The sequence below is a fragment of the Natrix helvetica genome (assembly GCF_964273705.1).
Source record: "Natrix helvetica genome assembly, chromosome: 2".
In the NCBI taxonomy this organism is placed as follows: domain Eukaryota; kingdom Metazoa; phylum Chordata; class Lepidosauria; order Squamata; family Natricidae; genus Natrix; species Natrix helvetica.
In genome coordinates this window covers 83,867,241-83,888,489 of record NC_138552.1, presented here as the reverse complement: position 1 = coordinate 83,888,489, position 21,249 = coordinate 83,867,241, and the positions used below count along the sequence as shown (strand labels likewise).

The 21,249-nt window shown below is 41.7% G+C and overlaps 1 protein-coding gene across 2 annotated transcripts in view; it reads right to left on the bottom strand.

Annotated features, from left to right (window-relative positions):
- LOC309387749 (ADAMTS-like protein 1) overlaps positions 1 to 21,249 on the bottom strand; it is a 267,422-nt gene that overhangs the window by 32,520 nt on the left and 213,653 nt on the right. For both annotated transcript variants that reach the window (XM_081944501.1, XM_081944502.1), the window contains one exon: positions 7,473 to 7,600. In XM_081944501.1, the coding sequence (XP_081800627.1) occupies positions 7,473 to 7,600 (128 nt within the window). The remainder of the gene's footprint in view (positions 1 to 7,472; positions 7,601 to 21,249) is intronic.

Here is a 21,249-nt window from a genome sequence, read left to right as displayed (position 1 = left end):
ATTGGCACAGAAATGATGGTTGTAAGTTGAGAAGGAAGAGGAGGAGGAAGAATTATGGGTGCTTTAGTTGGCAGCATCAACTAAAAATATGGAAATCTGATTTTGTTTCTACGCCACCCCTTCCCCCAATACATATGTCACTATTTAACACAAAAATCCATAAGCCACCATAAGAGCTAAAATATACTTTCATGTGTAACTGGCTGTATTTCAATCCCCATTCTGTAGAAGAAGGCCACGAAAGCATGGCAGCTTTTGTTTATATCATTTGCATGAAGAGTCCTTGAAATGTCAATATAAAGAAATATCCAGCCACAAACATGTTCTACTGAGTCATGAAAAGTTCACACAGTTCTCATATTTTATTGGGTGCTCCTAAATCACAGAGAAAGAGAGACTTCAACTGGCAACTGGTCTTTCACTGGGTTTTTTTTTTCCACGATCTTCTCATTAGATGAAATACTTGTTTGCTGTTGGCCTATAAAAAGCAATTTGTCATTCCCAAAATGGAAACATTTGCCCTTTACAAACTCATGTGTTAAATTAATCAATAAGCCAAGTGTTTCATTCAGCTTGAACCAAGCTTTTCCACTTCCTCTGAGGAGTCCAGCCCTCCCCTCCTTCACCGCAATGTTGTTTTAATTGCACATTATCACATTCGTACAACTTGGTATCCCGATTTGAAGCTGCTGAATGACTGGATACCTGTGGCTCGTGTTTGACAGATGAGGCTATTCAGAAGCTGCCCAAAAGCAGCTTTGCATCTAGAAAATTTGACCCAGGAGATTTTGCACTTCCTAATTTGTTTGCATGAGAAAATGAAATCAAGGCACGGACTATGCTGTTGGAAAAAACTGTTGCTGGTTACTGAAAACCTGCAAACAATCTAAATGTGTGTGTCTTATGAATTTAAACGCGTGCATGTATCAGACAATGATCGATTAGGCTCCATAAATTGGCTTGGATCAAAACTGTGGTTTGAAGGAAGAGGCTTTCCTTCCAAAACTCTAAAGTCTAAAGTTAAAGCCTTTGGAATGTGCCCATCGGGAATAGACGAACTGCAAAGACTCTTTACAGCCTGGATTGCTATAGCATTAAACTTTAAAATTCAAGCATTTACCTGGATCAGAATGAATTAATTACTTCAATGCTTTCTGTTGTGTTGCAATTAAATCTATGTTGTTTTACCATATTTGTGTTTTTAAGCAGAAACAGCTGTATTGATTTTTTTTTGGAGGGGGGGATGGGGGAACTGCCTGCCACAATGAATGTAAAAGTGAAGTTTAAGGATGAGATATTAATGTTTGGTGAATTGACATTTCTAGAACGGTCAGATGGCCTGATCAACATATCTGAAGTAAACCCCGTGTCAGCTTCATCGTCTGCGACACTCGGGTGTGCTGGGTTCCTACTATTGTTCCCGTGACTGCTGGAGCCCCAGGACTGCTGGAGTCTCACTAAAGCCTCGCTGCCTCTCTCCCCGTTCAGCTTCGCTTCAGAGCTTCGGGGCGGCTTCCGCGAGCCACCAAACAGCTGAAACGGAGGCCGCAGTTATCAGCAAGCCAGGAAGCATGATGCAATGTAATCGAAGCTTACAGAGGCGGCGATCATCAGTGATGATCAATGGGGACATGTCTAACTGTCGGACTGGAGCTTATCTTAAATGGACGGAGGAACAGGCCAGCGGGGAGGGGATTGCTTGGGAGGTTCTTGGCTGTATGTATTCCAATAGGACACTAGTGATGGTCTCAGGGGGAGGGAAAGTGGAAGTGTAGGAGGGATTGGTTACTGGGTGCTGGGTGGGACTCAACAGGTTGGCTTATAAGGTGGAGGGGAGCACGGAGCTGCAGCTCCAACAATTGTTGCATTATCGCAAGAATTTGATGGTCAGTTAGTACCGGTGTGATAAAGAAGCATGAAAACCAAGATTGGTGTTTTTTATTTTTTTATTTTTTCATCGGCACCTTGACACCCCACTTTTCTCTGGCGTGATCTTGGCGTCTAAAGCAAACTGAGAAACATGTACCAAGCCATGATTTTTGATTGTGAATTATTTAAATCGACTGCAGTTTAAATACAGTTTCTGCTTCTACCTTGGAAAGTATGACAAACAGAGATTAGTTCAAAACAGAATAGATCTGATTTTGTGCCAGAAAAAGAGGATGGTGATAAGGTGGCAGCTTTGTAGATACAATGCTAAAGTAGCTTAACATTAGATCAGAATCTGGATCCTGGGTCAGAAAAAAGTATCAGTTAACTATCAGTTAGACACCAAGATCACTCCAGAGAAAAGGTTTAGAAAGGATTGCATGCAAACTTCTAGATAAGTCCCCAGTGGGTTTTACTCCAGATATGATGATCAGGCCATCTGACAATTCTAGAAATGTCAAATCACCAAACATTAATATCTCATCCTTAAACTTCACTTTTATGTTCATTGTGACAGACAGTTCCCCCATCCACCCCATGCTTACTTTAGGAGCCACTTTGTCTGAAGTAACTCCATACACACTGGTTTAAATACTACAACTATACCCAAACCTTTAAAACCTTCAGATCGCATGATAAATCTTTTGGAGCAGAATTCAAAGTTCTTTCTAACTTTGTGGCTCATAACTGTAGCATTACAGGCTATTTTTCTTTCCACACAAGCCTATCATCCCATTGCCATTTGTTTGGCAATCCTACCTATATCCATAATAAGGATGTAAGGAACTAAAAAAACTCTATGATTTGTAAAGCTTGAGATGAAACCTTCGTGTGTATATGTACATGTGTGCACATGTGCCTTGGAATGTGCGTGCCTGGATTAGTTCCTGCAGTTTTCGCGATGGCATTTCTGGAAGTGCCTTGCCACTGCCTTCTTCTGAGGGCTGGCAGGGAGTGATTGGCCTGAGTCAATCAGCTGACTTTGGGCCCAAGGCTTGACTGGACTAGAACTCAGAGTCCCCTGTTTTCTTACCTAATGTCTTAACTACGACACCAAACTGGCTGTCTTAATACTTCGGCGTCCTCTTCATAACTTCTATGATTTATGTTTATCCCAGAACTTTTGTACATAGCATATTGATTCATGAGTTCATATATCAATGATCTTAGAGACAGCCTACTAAAAGATACCGTGTTTCTCTGAAAATAAGACCAGGTCTTATATTATTTTTTGCTCCAAAACACGCATTAGGACTTATTTTTTGGTTAGGTCTTATTTTCAGAGAAATGCAGTACTAAATGCATCCATCTGCATGGCAATCTTAACTGGGGGTTATTTTTGTGGTACAACTTATATTATGAGCCTCCTGACAAATCTTGCTAGTGCTCATTTTCTGGTTGGGTCTTATTTTGGGGGGAAACAGGGTAGTTACATTCTCTCAGGTTAAAAGAACTAGGAAGACAGGCACCTCATATATCTGGGGAAATGCATACTTTGCTTAAATACGAGGGGTAATACCGGGAGCTGTTTTTCTTCTGACTACTTTTGGAATTCTAGAGGCCCTTTATTGCAACTGTTCATCCAAATAATTAAGGCCACATTATACAGAGCAAACGTATTGATACCTAGCCAAAAACCCTTGATGCTGATTTGCAACAGCTAGCAGTTCTCCAGGTTATTAGGTAGCACTTTTCAACAAGAGGGGATCCAGATTCTGACCTGACACCTCCTGTTTGTTAAACATGAGATCCACCACAGAACCAAATTCCGTTTGGGATAAAACAATCTGGAATGGATGAACTTTTGGAAGCCAGACTCTTTTCATTTTCTCATTCTGTAACTTTGCATGTTACTAAAAGCTACTTGCTGGCCAAGCACCTAAAGAGTTTATAGCAAGCACAATCTCACAGCGTCACTGCTCTTCCCAGAAAGGTTTTCATTAATGCTGATCCAAGTGAACAAAGATTTAATTTGTCGTAGAACTGAACTGTTGGTGTAAACAAGAAACTTAATCTGTTCTGAGCTTTCACTTGCCAGTGACGGGAAGTGTGCCAGCCATGCTTTGGCTGCAAGAAGGGGAAAGAAAGAGCTTGACCTTACAAGATGTTGACTGAGCAGATAACATGCAATCCAACCAATTATTTAGAGCAATGCTTAACTTCAGGAAAATGAGGAATCCTACTGACTCTCAGGAGATCACTATTAGTTTGGCTTCAGCGCTTATGAGTTGTCTGGTTCTTTTACAATTCAGTCTAAGAGAGAAAGATTTATAGAAAAAATTGGAGCCACCACCAAGCATTAAAAAAATATAAAGAGGTCAAAACATCCCACTCTGATGGATTTAACAAATTAAATCCTTATCATTCTACTAAAAGGAGAAATAGTCATAAAAGCAAAATATGGCAGAGAGATCAGACCAAAAGGCAGGTTTTAAAAGATTTTCAGCCTAAAAGTTTAATAAAGGTAAATCCATTACTGTGTTATAATTATTTTGGTCAAGACATCAGTATATTTCAGCAGCCATTGATTGATTAAATCTTTACATTTGAACTAAAACAGTGGTCGGCAAGCTGCGGCTCGCGAGCCACACGCGGCTCTTTACACATTTTAATGTGGCTCTTCTGTGTGCCGGGCGCCCGCTCCCCTCCCTCCTCTCGGGCACTTCAAAACAAGCGCCCCTTTCCCTTTTTTCGACCCACAATGATTAGGGAGGATCCTGAAGTCGGGCGGGGACGAGAAGCGAGGAGGCAGAAAAAGAAACGGAGGCTAAGGAGCTTCCCCCCGCCCCCTCCCAGCAAAAATCTAACCGGGGAGCCGGGCGGGCAGTAGCAAATTAGCCGATCACGCGGCATGATCGTTAATTTGCTACTGCCCATGCGGCGTGATCAGCTAATTTGCTACTGCCCGCCTGGCTCCCCGGTTAGATTTTTGCTGGGAGGGGGCGGGGGGGGGGGGAAGCTCCTTAGCCTCCGTCTCTTTTTCTCCCTCCTCGCTTCTTGGGGCTCCACCAATGGGGGAGCAAGGCCCGCCCAGCACCAGGCTTTGGGCTAACACAGAGGTCTGCAAAGTTGGCTGTTTTAAGACTGGTGGACTTCAATTCTCAGAATTCTGGGAGTTGAAGTCCACCAGTCTTAAGAGCCAATTTTGCAGATCCCTGGGCTAATATGATTGATGCCCTTGGTGGACTTCAATTCTCAGAATTCTGGGAGTTGAAGTCCACAAGTCTTCAAGCTGTCAGGTTTGAAGACCCTGGTTTTTTTTTTCTAAAGGGTTAGGGGTGTGAGGGTCTTGCAACTTGACAGCTTTAAGACTTGCATGCTTCAATGCCAGAGTTCCTGAGCCAACATGACTGGAGGAGGAATTCTGGGAGTTGAAGTCCACAAGTCTTAAAGCTGTCAGGTTTGAAGACCCCTGGGTTTTTTTTTCTAAAGGGTTAGGGGTGCAAGGGTCTTGCAACTTGACAGCTTTAAAACTTGCGTGCTTCAAATGCCAGAGTTTATTGAAACTAAAAACAGTGTACCATCCTATGTATTTTCGGTTTTAAAAATGTGGCTCTCAAAATAAATTTCAATCGTGGTTTTGGTGAGATTTGGCTCAGTTGAAAAAAAAGGTTGCACACCACTGAACTAAAATATCAAAATCAATTCCTCTCTGTGCCAAAATAGATAGAGATGATAGAAGTGGGAAAATGGAACGAAAAAACATGGCACGTGTTTTAATATAACCGTCTTAAATAATCATCTCAGCAATAATATTAAAATATAAAAGTCAGTGTATATTAAAAAGGAAACTACAGGACACCCCAGAATTAAGCGATTTAAAATCCCTCTTTCTGCATATCGAAATGTTAGTATTCACATTTCACTAGCCTCTTCTTTTCTTTTAGATTAACATGTGAGTATTCCCATTTATAAGGGACGTGGTGGCTCAGTGGCTAAGACGCTGAGATTGTTGATCAGAAAGGTAGGCAGTTCAATGGTTCGAATCCCTAGTGCCACATAATGGAGTGAGCTCCCGTTACTTATCCCATCTTCTGCCAATCTAGCAGTTTGAACGCATGTTAAAATGCAAGTAGAAAAATAGGAACCACCTTTGGTGGGAAGGTAACAGTGTTCCGTGCGCCTTTGGCGTTTAGTCATGCCAGCCACATGACCACGGAGACATCTTCGGGCAGCGCTGGCTCTTCGGCTTAGAAACGGAGATGAGCACCGCTCCCTAGAGAATGATTAGCACATATGTGTAAGGGGAATCTTTGCCTTTACCTTATTCCCATTTCACCATCCTCTTGCTTAGTTTCAGAGTCTCAGTGTCAGGGCCTAGTGGAATTATAAAGGTGGAGGAGGGTTCTGATAGGAGACACTAGCTACCAAATCGAAGACCAAGCATAATGGTTCAAGGGACAGATGTCAATATATAAATAGTAAAGCATAAATCAGAGTACTTCCTGGATCTGGCACCTGACTTCAAGACTACTTCTGGAAATTTTAAAACAGAAGGGCCCCTATGGTTCTTTTTCAAGAGGCAACTGGACTTCCTGGAAGTCCAGTTGCCTCTTGAAAAAGCACCTTTGGGACAACCATGACCTGGATGACTGAGAATCTCCATAGACGTTTGGCGGCTAAAACAGGAGTATGTTTTAGAATCTTGAAACCTGATTCTTGGCAAAGCTCCTCGATCTTAACATAAGGAAAAGCTCCGTTGACATTCTTCCATCCTTGAAATTCGGGTATATATACCCCTCACATGACAAACCCAAAATAAATTCTATAAAACTATAAACTTCAGTAATGCCATTTAAACCTGGCACACTCATAGCTTTTACCTCCTGGCAGATATATTTTAATTGGTATTTTTGGGGAACCATTTTAAATTTAACTCTTTGGGGTATTTTAGGGGTCTTTTTAAAGATTGCATTTTAAATACTTTACTTTAATGTACAGTTCTTTTAACCTCCTCCATCTAAGTATCTAAGTATTTAACTATTTATGTATTTAAATATTTGAGTATTGATTTATCTATGTATCTTTTATGTATTGACTGTACACTGCCCCGAGTCCCTTTTGGGAGAGGGGGCGGTCTATAAATATGAATAAAAGTAAAGTAAAGTAAAAAAGTAAACTGCCGCGGCCCTCTCTGCAAATAATCCTTGAAAATGAAAGCGTTAAATATATCAAGCTAGCATTTCATCTCTTGTGAAATTTTTAGAGCAAGACATCAAAATTGGGGAAAACATCAATAAACAAAATTAAAGTTAAATAAAGTTTAAAAAAAAAACTCCAACATTGGTAGGATTTTTAAACTTGGAGGTTATCTCGCTATACCAGTGATGGCGAACCTTTTTTGGCTCGCGTGCCACAAGTGGGGGGAGCGCAGGGGGGTCGAGTGCAGGCGTGCTGCACCCCCGCGTGCCCTGGCAAATGGCTCCGCATGCCACTTGTGGCACGCGTGCCATAGGTTCGCCATCACTGCGCTATACGCTTGTGCTTAAAATTGGTAAGAACACAGAATTTCCATGTTGTGTAAAGTGCCGTAAAGGTGTTACCTGCTAATGTGATGGCAATGGATACAGAGTCAGAGCCCAACACATTGGTTGCATTGCAAGTATAGAAGCCCACATCGGCTTCGACTGGTTCTAGGATTTGCAAGGAGTCATCCGGTTGAAGAAGAATCCTGTAATGACAGACAAATAAGTTAAGTCTTAAAAATTGGATGCCGAAAAATGTCAGAGTTTGCAGGAGCAATCACATCCGGAAAGCACGCGCAGGTAACTGTTTCAGCAAGATTCATTAACTTCTCTCTATATACATAATAACATATGAAGTAATATACAATACCAAGAGTGGTTCTTCCAATGTGGTAGAGAGTACCAGCAAACACAGGCAGAGGAGAGAACAGTTTTCAGTTTTTGTTTCAGCAGACAGACTAGTTTTTCCTTTAGCACAGACTCAGAGCTATAGTACTAAGCCATGCCCAGACTTCTAGCTCTCTCCAGCAAATACTGTTTCAGTTTCCAAACAGTCGTCATTGATTGACCTTATTGCCTATTCCAGTCTATGAATACACTCTGACAGAAAATTATTACTCAGCACTTCTGGGTAAGACCTCAGAGGAAGAAAAAACACCAGCCAAAGCTTAAAGTTATCTGAATAATTGTATTCAGAATGACATTTTAAAAAAAGATTTTTTTTTCATCCTGTTTTTTCATATGCAACTCAAGATGGAAAATATACAGTGCCAGTACTGTTTATTTATTTATATTGCACTTTCATTATTTTTTTCAAAACAACTCAAGTTGGAGGACATACTCATCACACCTTCCTCTTTTTATTTTTCCCACAACAACAACCCTATGAGGTCTGTGTCAGTAGTAGGATTCAACCGGTGCAACAACCGGTTTGCTGAGCGTGCGCTTTGCGCATGTGCAGTCCGTTTGAAAACAGCTCTAAAACTTACTTTCTACCGCAGCCCCGGTGAGTAAAGCAGTCGAGGTGCTGCAATCTGCTCTGCTGCGCCTATCAGCTGAGCTTCAAACAAAGGAAATATAGGACAGACTAGCACAGGGGCGGGGGGGTGGGGGGGCGAACCAACTGATTGCCAGAATTACCGGTTGCTGAGAACTGCTCCGAACCGGCTGAATCCCACCCCTGGTTGGTGTTGCTGAACGAGAATGACCGGCCCAAAGTCATCCTAAATTTATATTACAAGCTTTGCAGATTCAGTTTTATTAAATCACAAGCAATATTTACCAATACCACAAAACTGGGTGGATCATCTGTAGTTTGCTGTTATTTAAAATATGCACACATTACATTTTATCTCATACCAACAGTGATGTGCGGTGAGCTTTACGGCTGGTGAGGCTGGTGATGTCATCAGCGTGAGCCGTGGTCCCCTTCATGTTGACTCAGGAAGGAGGGGAATGGGACCACGTCAGCCTCCCTCCTGCGCATGTCCCATTCCCCGCCTTCCTAAGTCAACATGAAGGGGACCGCGGAGCATGCTGACTTAGGAAGGTGGGGAATGGGACGTGCGCAGGAGGGAGGCTGGAGGGATCGCGGTGGAGGGATCGCGCAGTGTGAGCCGCGGTCCCCTTCATGTTGACTCAGGAGTCAGGAAGGAGGGGAATTCCCCTCCTTCCTGACTCCTGACTCAACATGAAGGGGACCGCGGAGCGTGCTCCGCGGGACCGTGGCTCACGCTGCGCGATCCCTCCTCCGCGATCCCTCCAGCCTCCCTCCTGCGCACGTCCCATTCCTTGCCTTCCTAAGTCAACATGAAGGGGACCACGGAGTGTGCTCCGCGGGACTGTGGCTCACGCTCCGCGGGACCATGTCTCACGCTCCGCGGTCCCCTTCATGTTGACTTAGGAAGGCGGGGAATGGGATGTGCGCAGGAGGGAGGCTGAGGCTAGAGGAGCCTCCTGCACACGTGGTCCCATTCCCCTCCTTCCTGACTCCTGAGTCAACATGAAGTGGACCACGGAGCGCTCCCATTCCCGACCACGTGTGCAGAAGGCTCCTCAGCACCTTTTCCCTTTTTTTTTTAATTTTCATGATGAGAGCGGTGCGGCTCTGCCTCCCCTGACCGCACGTCCCTGCATACCAACCTTGATATTTACAAGCCATTGCATAGCCAAGAGACATCTTGCTTCATCACCATCTTGAAAAATGTGAAGATGACAGCAAAATGTATAGCTGATTTTTTTTATTCCTCCCACTGCCTGCCAAACTGGCCAGTACGTTAAGTTCAGAGCCTCATGACTCTATTATATTTTGTTCAGAAAATAGTCATGTAATTGGTGTTGGGCCTCCATTCTGCATTTTCCTTGGAAAGTTGTCTTTATTAGTGCCCCAAAATGCGGTAATAAGAAATACCATATGTAAAAGGACTGGTTGTGAAACCTCCTTTCAAATGTACTCATCATGTAAGTGTTAAAAATTAGTAGTTTCCGAAACTATTACAGGACAGATTCTATTGATTTTACCATGGTGCTCTTGACACTGTAAAAGGTATATATTTGGAGGAATCTACTGATTGCACAATCAATTGTCACTAGCATTGATTGCACAATCAATGCTAGTGACAATGTATCTGAAATTATAACCCCAAAGCTTGACAACTTTTATCCTGCTCAAAACATTCCAATTTACCTTGGAGTAAAACTGAAGTTAAAATTCAGAATCTGGCTTTTGCCACAGAGGCATTACCTCTGTGAACAGGATATGGCAGCTCTTAGATGAAGGACCCTTAAAACTCAGTTGTATAAATTGGAATACAATTGGGTCACGGCAATATCTGTTCCAAAGTGATCTCGTATTTTAACCATCTTACAGTTAATGAATTCCTTAGTGCTTTTTCAGGGCTCTGCTTTGGCATCCTGTCATCAAATGTAATAGAATGCAAGTTTCAGAAAAAACAACAACCCCATATGCCCACAGGACTCGACCCCGCCACTCAGAATACTGAATTACTGCCTAACTTCTGTTGCTCTGTGGCAACTTTGCGGAGAGACCCATAGTGAACTCTAACCTCCTTTTTGGTTATTCCCTGGATGACCAGATAAAGTTTTTGTAAAACTTCTTCTGGCAGATAAAGACCCTAACACAGTGATGGTGAACCTTTTCTGCACCAAGTGCCAAAAAAGGGAGCCCATGCGTGCATACTTGTCTGGCCCGCAACCCAGAAGAGGAGCCACCCAGGGGGCATGCGCACACCGGAAAATAAAATTCCGGTTTCTGGCAAGTGCATGCACGCCGGGCAGCTAGTCTTCTGGTTACTGGCGCGCATGCATGCGTGACGATCAGCTGGTCGATGCACATGCTCATGCCGGAAAACGGAAGACCGGCTCTTCCCGTTTCCTGCCGCATGCCTGAAAGCCAGCTGCATGTGTGTTAGAAACCTGGAAGAGGAACGGGCAACGCCGCGCATGACAGGCGACATGGCTCCATGTACTACTTTGAGCATGCGTGCCATAGGCTTGCCATCACGGCCTTAACATAACATTATGCTTGCATTTGAGCCCTGCCGGATATGTGCTTAAAGAGAGCCATCCCCAAACATTATTATGATATATAGCCCCATGATCCTTTTTAAAACTATGATTGTTAAAACCGACTGCAAAGTCTTGCAATTTTGAGGTGAGAAACAGAAGAAAACTTGAGTGGAACTAGAAAACAGGGATATCAGAATGAAAACCAAAGAACCTCCCTGTATGTCCTACATTTTAGTTAATCTATGACTCTACTGCTTTGCAGGCCTCCGATCAACCAAAATGTTAAATCGCTCCCTTTCCAGTTGAAATATATTTTAGAAGACAATGGTGAACTACTTCTGCAAAATTGCCAAGAACAAGAAAGTCTCCCACCCCAAGAGCATAGGGCCACCAAATATCTTTTCTGTAGCTCCACAGTTGGTGAAGATATTCCAACAGAGATGGAGGACAGAATAGCAGCTGCTGGATGTAAGTACAAGACAGCTGGGAGAGAGTGTGAACAACTGCAATTCTTCCCCTGCAATTTCCTCTGCTACAAGAAGCTGTTTTTTTTAAAAAAGAAAGCTAAACATCATTTCTAATCTGAACCTGAATTGTTGGTTTTCTAATTTACTGGTTATCTGCATTCTCTGTCACCCATGTTATACTGTGTAATTGCGAACGTGACCAGTGTAAATAACTCTTTAATTGATCTTAACTTAAGACAGAATAGGGATAAAGAAGATAGTTCAGGCAACAAATAAAGAGATAAAATGCAAAGGGTGCATCTGATTAATTCAAGTTTGTCGAAAGAATCTCAGATGAATGAAATCTGGTGTTTCTTATCTCAGGAACCATTACATCACTTTTTAAATGATGTTTTTATAGTTGCCTAAAAAAGAGTAAACAAAAAATAATATTCTTTATTCATCCTCATTGTAAAGAAAGGCTGAGAAAATGATGTAATTCATGCACAATCTCTTTGCATTGTACACATTTTTAATACTAAATTTGTGTGTGTTTTAGTTGGGTTTTGTGATCAGTTCCATAAGCTTTTCATAACATTTCTAAGGTATAACTTCAGTTGGAAATATCCCATACAGCTGGAAATCATCCAGTGAATGATACTGAACTAAATCTACATAGAATAGTACCTTGGTACTCATTGGTAATTGCGTCTGGAAGGCATGATGAGTACTAAAAACGATGAGTAGCAAACAAATTTTTCTCATAAGGAATAATGTAGCAAGTCACAAGGCAGTTGGCACTGACAAGTTCTATTTTGTGCATTGCGTACCAAGCAAAAGATGAGTAGCAGGACAAAATGTTCACATCAAAATGAGTTGAGTACCAAATTCGACAAGTTTCAAAGCAGTTGAACACCAAGATACCATTGTATTATTAAATGTCTTGTGTCTGTAATATATAACTAAGCAAAAATGGGGCATAACAGGGCAAAACATGTCAAGGTACCTCAAAAGGAGTTAACTTCTAGAATATGTCCAAAATCTGAGATTCATGATATTCCCAAAAGACTGAAATTTGGTGAACTTTATAAAACATTATATGACATAAAAATTATCCTAAAAGCATTGGAGGACATAATACAAAATGTCATAAAACATTTCCTGTAGTCAACTCCTGATGTTTGACTATGCTATACAGTTCAGCAGGAGCTCCTTTTGAGGCAGATACAACTCTGAATATCTTCCTGACTTTTTAAGAACTTTTCAAATACATTAGAATCTCTGCCATTGTTGATGGCCCTGAGGAATCTGGTAAGGAAATATCTCTGAAATTTAAAACAAGGTGCTGTCTAGTGTTGGAAGAAATGTCCTTCTGGGTTCAGTTCCAAGTGGGGAAAAGGACACTAGAAACATGGAAGTTGCTTGGAAAGATGGTTTAATGGTGGACAGAACCACATGGCTTGAGGTCCTAGGGAAAAAGGTGAGACCACATGCTTCCAGATGTTGGATGAAGAAGAAAAGAGCAAGAAGGCCTGAAAGTTCCTAGCTTTATATTCTCTGTTCGGCCCCACCTCCCTGTTTCCTGTTCCTGTGTAAGAAATGTATTCTGATTGGTTGTGAGACTCCCCTGGGGCGATACAGGTCAACACTTTAGGTTGTGCTTTGAGTCCAGGTTTGTTTGAGCATTGCTTTTTCCCAGGTGCCCTGTGGTGAGATGGGTAAAGGACTAATACTATCATGTCTTAATCCCATCACCCTGGAGCTGAAGGGGGATCTTTGTTATGTAGAATAGACCGGCCCAGGCTTTTTAAATGGCCCATTAACAAAGGTGGGAGCTATTAAGACTGAGTCTGTTTCCTGCCTAAAAACATGTTTCTCCAGGGAAATATAATATTCTGCCTTTTCAATATTTCCCAGGATATTTCATTTTTCCAGGAGAGGGGTAGGTGCTAACTTCCTACACTAGTTAATATTATATGTGAAAACATTTGCCATATCTTTAAAAACTACCATTTTCAGAACAGAATATTTTCAGCAGTATTTTCTGTTTTAACGATGGGAAATACCCGACTCTTCTGAAAAAAAAAAGTTTAATACTCTTATGTCCAGTACAATCCTGTGCAAGCAAAAACAAAACAGAGTCTTCTCATAATAAGAGGGCTTTTTAAGGAACATATGGACAGGCCTGGGCAGCAGAGGAATGACATAAACATCTAAACCATCTTGAGATTAGTCTTGGTATAGAAGGTCTCAGGGATAATGCCAGAGATTTGGCATTATGGGTTGAACTGGTATACTGTGTAATGTTCTTTTGCTGGAGTTACTTCCAAGTTGGTTATGTTTGGGTCTCTTGAAGCCTCTGGGTGGCCTTGACCCACCGAGAAGCATATGTTTAATATCATGGCTCCCACTGCAAAGTTCTAACCTGCCTCCAATCACACTTAGGTTGAATTAATGACACAGCCTATAGGCAAATTTGCTTTTCTCACAGGAAAACTGCAGCAGCTGTTTTCCATAACTTCTTTTGTCAGGATGGTAGTAGGAAAAAAAATTGGGGGAGTAGACAAAAGAAGATGAGAGAACTGGAGTGAGAAAGCCCATCCAAATGTAATCAAAGCCTAGTCACTTACCATGATGAGATCCCCCCCCCCCCAATGAAAACGGCAGCCTCATGAACCACAAAGTTAAGGATATTTGATCTCCCTCACAACACAATGGGTGGCACACTCTAAAGCAAACCAGATTAAGCCCACCCATTGAACACTGTGCTGGAGAGAAACAGGGAAGGGGGAAGGGAAAAGCAAGGCAAGAAGGCATCTCTTTCATCATCAGTTTCTTCCTGATCATCCTAATATACCATACAAAAATGATCTTAATTGGGATATTCAGAAAGATATACTACGTAGACCAATGCTTGGTTTTTCCATACAGAGATAATAAATGAAAAGGACATTCCCAACACAAATGAGAAGGCTTGTACGTTTTGTGCAAAAAAACCAAAAACACCCCATGCTCATGTGCAGAAACAACGCTTCGAAAACAGAGTTCCCAAATGCAGTAGTTAGGCCTGTTTCACACATTACATTGTCATAAATATGTAAAGGCACCTAACTCCGTAAAGAGTCTTAGTATATCGACAAAGTATTTCAGTCTATAAACGTAAAGTATGGAGGTACAAACTCAGGTGTTGAGCGGGTCCCAGCTGCCAATTCCCACATCACAATTTCCCAAACCATGTTCCTTTGAACCTTACGGTTCCACAAAATGTGATGGAAGTTCTGTGTGAGGCGAAGGGGAAAACAAAACAATTCTGGAGAAGTTCCCTGAGAATGGGGTTCCAGCACAGGTTAGAAGAATAAACCTTTGGTCTTGGTGACCAATTCAACTTCGGCCCTGCAACATGATCCTGGGACACGTATATTTACTTTCATTCGCAAAACAAAACAAGTTCATCAAGCACAACAAAGCTTTGCCTCTTCATCAGGGCCCAAGGACAACAAGAAGGTTCCATGGTCTGAAAAACTTTGAGAAGTTCTGTCCTGGACCAGAGATGGGTTGCCATTTTCTTTACTTACTCCTATGCGCGCTCACATGCGCAGAAGTGTCCAGGCGGGTGGGCGGAGCCTCCTGCCACCGCTACTATCAGTTCGGCCGATCCGGGTCGAGCTGGCAGCCACTCACCTCTGTCCTGGACCATCCTGCCTTGCTTCGTTTTTCCTGCTCCTTGACTTTTTTAGCTAGCATGCTGATTGGGAAGTCAGGGAGCTGAAGACCACATATCTTACACTAGCTAAGACTGAGAAACACTCTTCTATACAATCACATTAGAAGAGGAACAACCCAGGGGTGAAATGCTACTGGTTCGGGATGGTTCACCCGAACCGGTAGTTTAAAAATTCTAATTTTTTTAAAAATGAAAAGTTCCGACAATCGCGCTGATGATGCGTCATACAGCTGATCATCTGAACTTTTTTTTTTTAACTTTTTAAAGCATTTTTAAACTAGTGGTTCTCCCACCAAGCCTCGCCCACCAAGCCACATCCACAGAACCGGTAGGGAAAATTTTTGAATTTCACCACTGGAACAACCTCTTCATCCCATGCTCACCCCAACCGAAAGGTGGTGCGTGGAGTAGCTCTACAAGACAATGCCAATTAAAGGTAACAGCCAAAGGAAAAATGGCAAATCCTGAAAATTAAACTATGGGGACTGCTTCACTCAGATAACACGTGTCTCAAAATCTGGAACTAATAGAAAATTATTTGCTCTCTAATAACAAACAGCACATTGGTGCTGCAATATTACAAAGGTAGCGTTGCTTAAGACAGTATACAATTTCCTCATGCTCAATTCTGAATGTAAGTTTTTGTATGGACTTTTTGTAACCTGCATGTCTTTTAACAGCATAGAAGGAAAGCATCTCTCCAGCCGTTTTAACAACATATAAAAACAAGAAAAACCTTTATGCGCGCTTTCCCAACAGGATGTAACCACTGGCAATGCTTAGCTGCGCAAAGAACTTTTTAAATGCCAGAAATGTATTTTTACAGGCCGAAGTCCAACCAAATTTATACCATAGGCCTATATTTGATTAAGGCTGCACGTGCTTTCCATAACAAATACATTCTTGTTCTCACATAGGGGAAAACCATACTTTTTCATTTTTTTTAATGTTTTCTTTTAGTAGTAAAAAAAAAAAAGGGGGGGGGAAAGAATGCTCTATCTGCCAGGGGAAAAATGTTTTTTAAATGCAATGACACCGCAAATGAAAGTAAATTATAGAAATCATTAAATCAGGAGCGTTTCTAACCACTTAGAAAGGAAGGCAGCAAGCAAACTAATGGTACATTTAAACCACAGTGCTGAATTGCACCTTGGATAAATCAAGAGCTTGCTGGATATTCCAGAGAAACAGGCGTTTAAAATTAATTTGGGTTCCCCGGGGTTGACTCTTTTGTGCCTTCTCATTTCTGAGGCTGACCCTGGTCACAGGATGTGGATGTTTAATCTCAGGCTCATAATTTACACACAGAGGAAACATGGACTGGCAAAAGGTTCTGCTTTCCGAACACAGCAACTAATGTAGGTAGAAAATCATAAAATCGATTTTCCAATTTTCCATCTGACCAAAATTGGGATCAGAATTCCCATTGCTAAGCAAGGCCATTGTTAAGTAGTCACGTCCAATTTTTATGACCATTTTTGACATTGTTGTTAAATGAATCACCGCAGTTAAGACTGGGATGTCAAACTCGATTTCATTGAGGGCCCCATCAGGGTTGGGGGAGGGGGCGGGTGGTCGCAGCCAACTGGTTGGGCGTGGCCAGCTCGATGTCACTTGTGTCAGCGCTTGTGGTGGCCCAGGTGGTGCGGCGGGATCCATTGTCTCCAGGGGGCAAGGCAGGGTGGCCCCTTGCTGGCTCAAGGGCGGCCCTGCGGATCTAAGGCTGGCCACCACCAAGTTGTAGCTCAGCACCCAGCTGGCTTGGGGCCAAGGTGCTGGGGGATGGTCCTTTGCTGCTTCCAGGGCATCCCCCCGGTCCAGATCTAACCACATTGCAGGCCAGATCTGGGACACGCGGGACTTGAGTTTGGCACCCCTGAGGGAATCATATGATTGTTAAGCCAATCTGACTTTGCCGATTGACTTTGTATGTTGGAAGCAGGTTGGGAATGTTGCAAATGATGTTCCTGTGACCTTGGCACATGGCAACTCTCAAAAATACATGCTGGTTGCCAAGTGCCCAGATTTTGTTCGCATGACCATGGGGCATTCTGTGACAATTTTAAGAACCAGTCGCAGGTCACATTTTAGTGCTGTTTAAGTGGTCACTAAATGAACGGTTGTAAGTTGAGGACTACTTGTATCCTTTCCAGCACATCAGCACTTTTAAGTAACTTTATAAGCAACATAACCTTAGATAATAACACATAGCTAATAGCAAAATTACAATATAAGGCTCCAGGCCAAAAGTTGGATCCTGTTTAGTGGTCTTAGGCTAGCCATACTTAAAAGTAACGGTAGTCCTCAACTTACAACCACAATTGAGCCCAACAATTGTGTTGTTAAGTGAGAACTTTGTTAAGTGAGTTTTGCCTCATTTTATGACTTTTTTCAGTGAATCACTGCAGTTCTAGCCCAGCTATTCAAGAGGACATAATCAGGGGTGGGCTTCAAAACTTTTAGCAAGGGGTACTCTGCTCAGTTGCTGGGTGGACGTGGCCATGGTGTGTGTGGCCTAATTGGCTTCCTGCACCATGGTGGGGAGGTGTTTTCGCCCTCCCCGGGCTCCAGAGAGTTTGTTCGAGCCTCCGGGAGGGCGAAAATGATCTCCCCAGGATCCGGAGGCCCTCTGGAGGCTGGAAACAGGCCTGAACTTCCAGTAGGTCCATTTTTCACCTTCCCCAAGCCTCCATGCACACCGTGCACTTACCTGCATCCAAAAGGGGCTGGGTGGAAACTCCTGGGATGGGTGGGGTGGGCGGGGCCAATCAGGAGTGGGATTTGGGGGTTCTCCAAACTGCACAGAATCTTAGCTAGAGATTTTCCCGAACCCCTGCGAACCCCCAGCACCCCACCCCCAGATAATAGACTAATAGTAAATGTAAACAATAATTACTTTATGCTAAACTTTCAGAAGATCTAGAGCAATTTTCAAAATGAAGGTCAACCCTCGTATAGGACACTATTCTCTGCCTATTAAGCACAGAAAATGTATTTACCTGAAATGCCTTATAAAAATATAATTCATATTTTTCCCAGGTATTGCTCATGATAAACTTCTCAATATGTCTCTAGTGATCAGCTCCTTGATCAGTTGGAATTTATTTTTCCTACGTAACTCTGCCTGTTGCTAAAAATCACAGGTGATAGTGCTCAAATGATATTTTAAATGATTGTGTTCATAATGCATCTGTTTCTGTTTCTGATTTTCTTAAAAGCATATATCTTTCTGGAATAGGTTGAAAGAAAGAATGGATGTGAAAAAGCATATATATGTAAGTATGTATGTGTCAAGGGTGGGTTCCTGCCAGTTCTATCCTCTTCTATAGAAGAGGTTCCACAAATCTACAATGCCATTTAGAACCGGTTCCAGCTCCCTCCCCCCATGCATCCGCACATCATCAAGATGAAGAGCGAGAGGATGAATTCTGGGAGTTGAAGTCCACAAGTCTTAAAGCTGTCAAGTTTGAACGCCCCTGGGGTTTTTTTTCTAAAGGGTTAGGGGTGCAAGGTTCTTGTAACTTGACAGCTTTAAGACTTGCGTGCTTCAAATGCCGGAGTTTCTGAGCCAGCATTTTGGTTGCTAAGCAAGAGCATTGTTAAGTGAGTTTCACCACATTTTACAAGTTGGCCACTCCCACCGTCACATGGCTGGCAAGCCACTCCCACCTGGTCACATGGCCAGCAAGCCACTCCCACAAAGCAGGCCACACCTACAGAGGAGGTTCTAAAAAATTTTGAAACCCACCACTGGTGTGTACGTACGTACGTACGTACGTACGTATTTATATATCTCCTACAAATATAAGATCTCTACATAACTTAAATAGGTAGGTAGGTAGGTAGGTAGGTAGGTGGATAGATGGATGGCTATATGGATGGGTAGATGATAGATGGATAGATGATAAATAAATAGATGATAGATAGATAGATAGATAGATAGATAGATAGATAGATAGATAGATAGATGATAGATAGATAGATAGATAGATAGATAGATAGATAGATAGATAGATAGATAGATAATTATGTGGAGATCCTATATTTGTCAACTAAAACGATATTAAGAGGGAAATATCTGCCCTGAAAAACATCAAAAGGAAAAATATTTAAGTGATATTACTATTTCTATTTTCTTCTCAAAAATATAGTTTTAAATGGAGATCTTTGCCTGAATTTGAGGATCTGGTGCAGCTTAAACTGATTCTTACTATAAGCAACCTCCTTCACCATCACCCATAATTTGGCATCTGAAAAGAAACTCATATTGCCCCTTGTGATATATTTGATACCTGTAATAGATGATTTAGTCCAGATGCAACCTGCCCTGAGACTATTTTGGAATTAAAAAATCATGGGACAAATAAACTGTGATCCTGGTGTAAAGGCATCTATGATATAACTTTGCAATATGTGTCAAGAGAATGCTTGAAGCAAAGATACCCAAACAAACTGTGGGGGAATGACTGTCTCATATGGAAATACTGCCCATTTATCAAAAATCATATTATTGAACATAAAAAGGCTAGGAAGAGTTGCAGCAGCATGTAGATTATAAAGCAAGCTCGCTACATATTTTTCTACTTAACGATTTTGGTTCCTTTTGAAACACTAAATACATATGATATCCTTATTACAGAGTTAAATTGGCTTAGAGGTCAGGTCCCTTCTCAGTTACCTCTGAGTTTTGGGGGAGGGAAACTAAGAATTCCTAACAATATCAATGAATAATAACCAATTTCGTTGTATTTAAGTACAATGACAATAAAGATTATACTAATACAATCCTTGGGATTTATTAAAGGGAAACCATGATAGTGGACTTAAATGAATTAGGGTTATAATGGATAAATACCTTGACCTATTGTACCCATTGCTCATATGTACAGCATCACCTATAGCCATCTAGAATTCTCCGGAGGCTAGTAAGGATTTTAATATTTTAATTATATAATCAATTTGGATGAGATCAGAGCTGCATCCAAATGGTAGAGTATAAATAACATGCTGTCAAACTGTCTATTTCTTAGTGGAATCTCTGCAATAAGAAAAAAAAGATGCAAACAAATTCAGAAAACACTTTACAATTATAAATGGAAGACAGGTAAAAGGTCAAGCTTCTCCCGCAGATGCGTGCTAGTCGATTCAGCTCTAGGGTGTGTGTGCTCATCTCCGTTTCTAAGTTGAAGAGCCAGTGCTGTCCGAAGACGTCTCTGTGGTCATATGGCCAGCATGACAAATACCAAAGGTGCACGGAGCACTGTATCTTCCCACCAAGGGTGGTTCCTATTTTTCTACTTGCATTTTTTACGTGCTTTCAAACTGCTAGGTTAGCAGAAGCTGGGACAAGTAATGGTAGCTCACTCTGTTACGCAGCACTAGGGATTCGAACCCCTGAACTGCTGACTTTCTGATCGACAAGCTCAGGGTGTTAGCCATTGAGCCACTGCGTCCCTCTAAAATTTTTGGAATAAAGAGGGACAAATGCATAGTAGAAAACTAATCATGAAATCAAAAGCCCATATGTATGTATGTATGTATGTATGTATGTATGTATGTATGTATGAATGTATGTATGTAAAATCTAATGCAGACATTAGATTAAGAGATCTAATCAAATCTGGAATTGACAAATTCATTCCATTCTTGTTGCTCTAACCTGATATTGCCTGAGTAATCTTTAAAGATTTTCTGAGTGTCATGCAGACTGCGAGCTTAATCTAGAGTTAGAAAGGTCAGAAAAGTTGTTGTAGAGCCATCTAATTCTTCCAATTTGCTAATCGTTTTAACAACTTGTGTTAGTTGTAAAACAGTCACTTTTAGAATGCAACCATCGTTCACTTCTGCATACAGTATGAACCACTTTTATGAAGATCCCTGCAGTGTAGAGCAAAAACTCTACACAACCTGCATCTAAATAAAATGGTATATTTCTAAAATGATAGAACTGGATAAATTTTCCTTATATATTTCAAAAACACTTTTCTGATTTTTAAAAAAATACCTTCTCTATAAATTGCAAATGAGAAGTGGGACAGCTGAATTAAGAAACATTTCCATTATGTGCCAGCATTCTACTTAGTAGAATTTAGTTTTGTATATACCATATAAGACGCACCTTTTCCCCCCTAAAAGAGGACAAAAATTTGGGTGCATC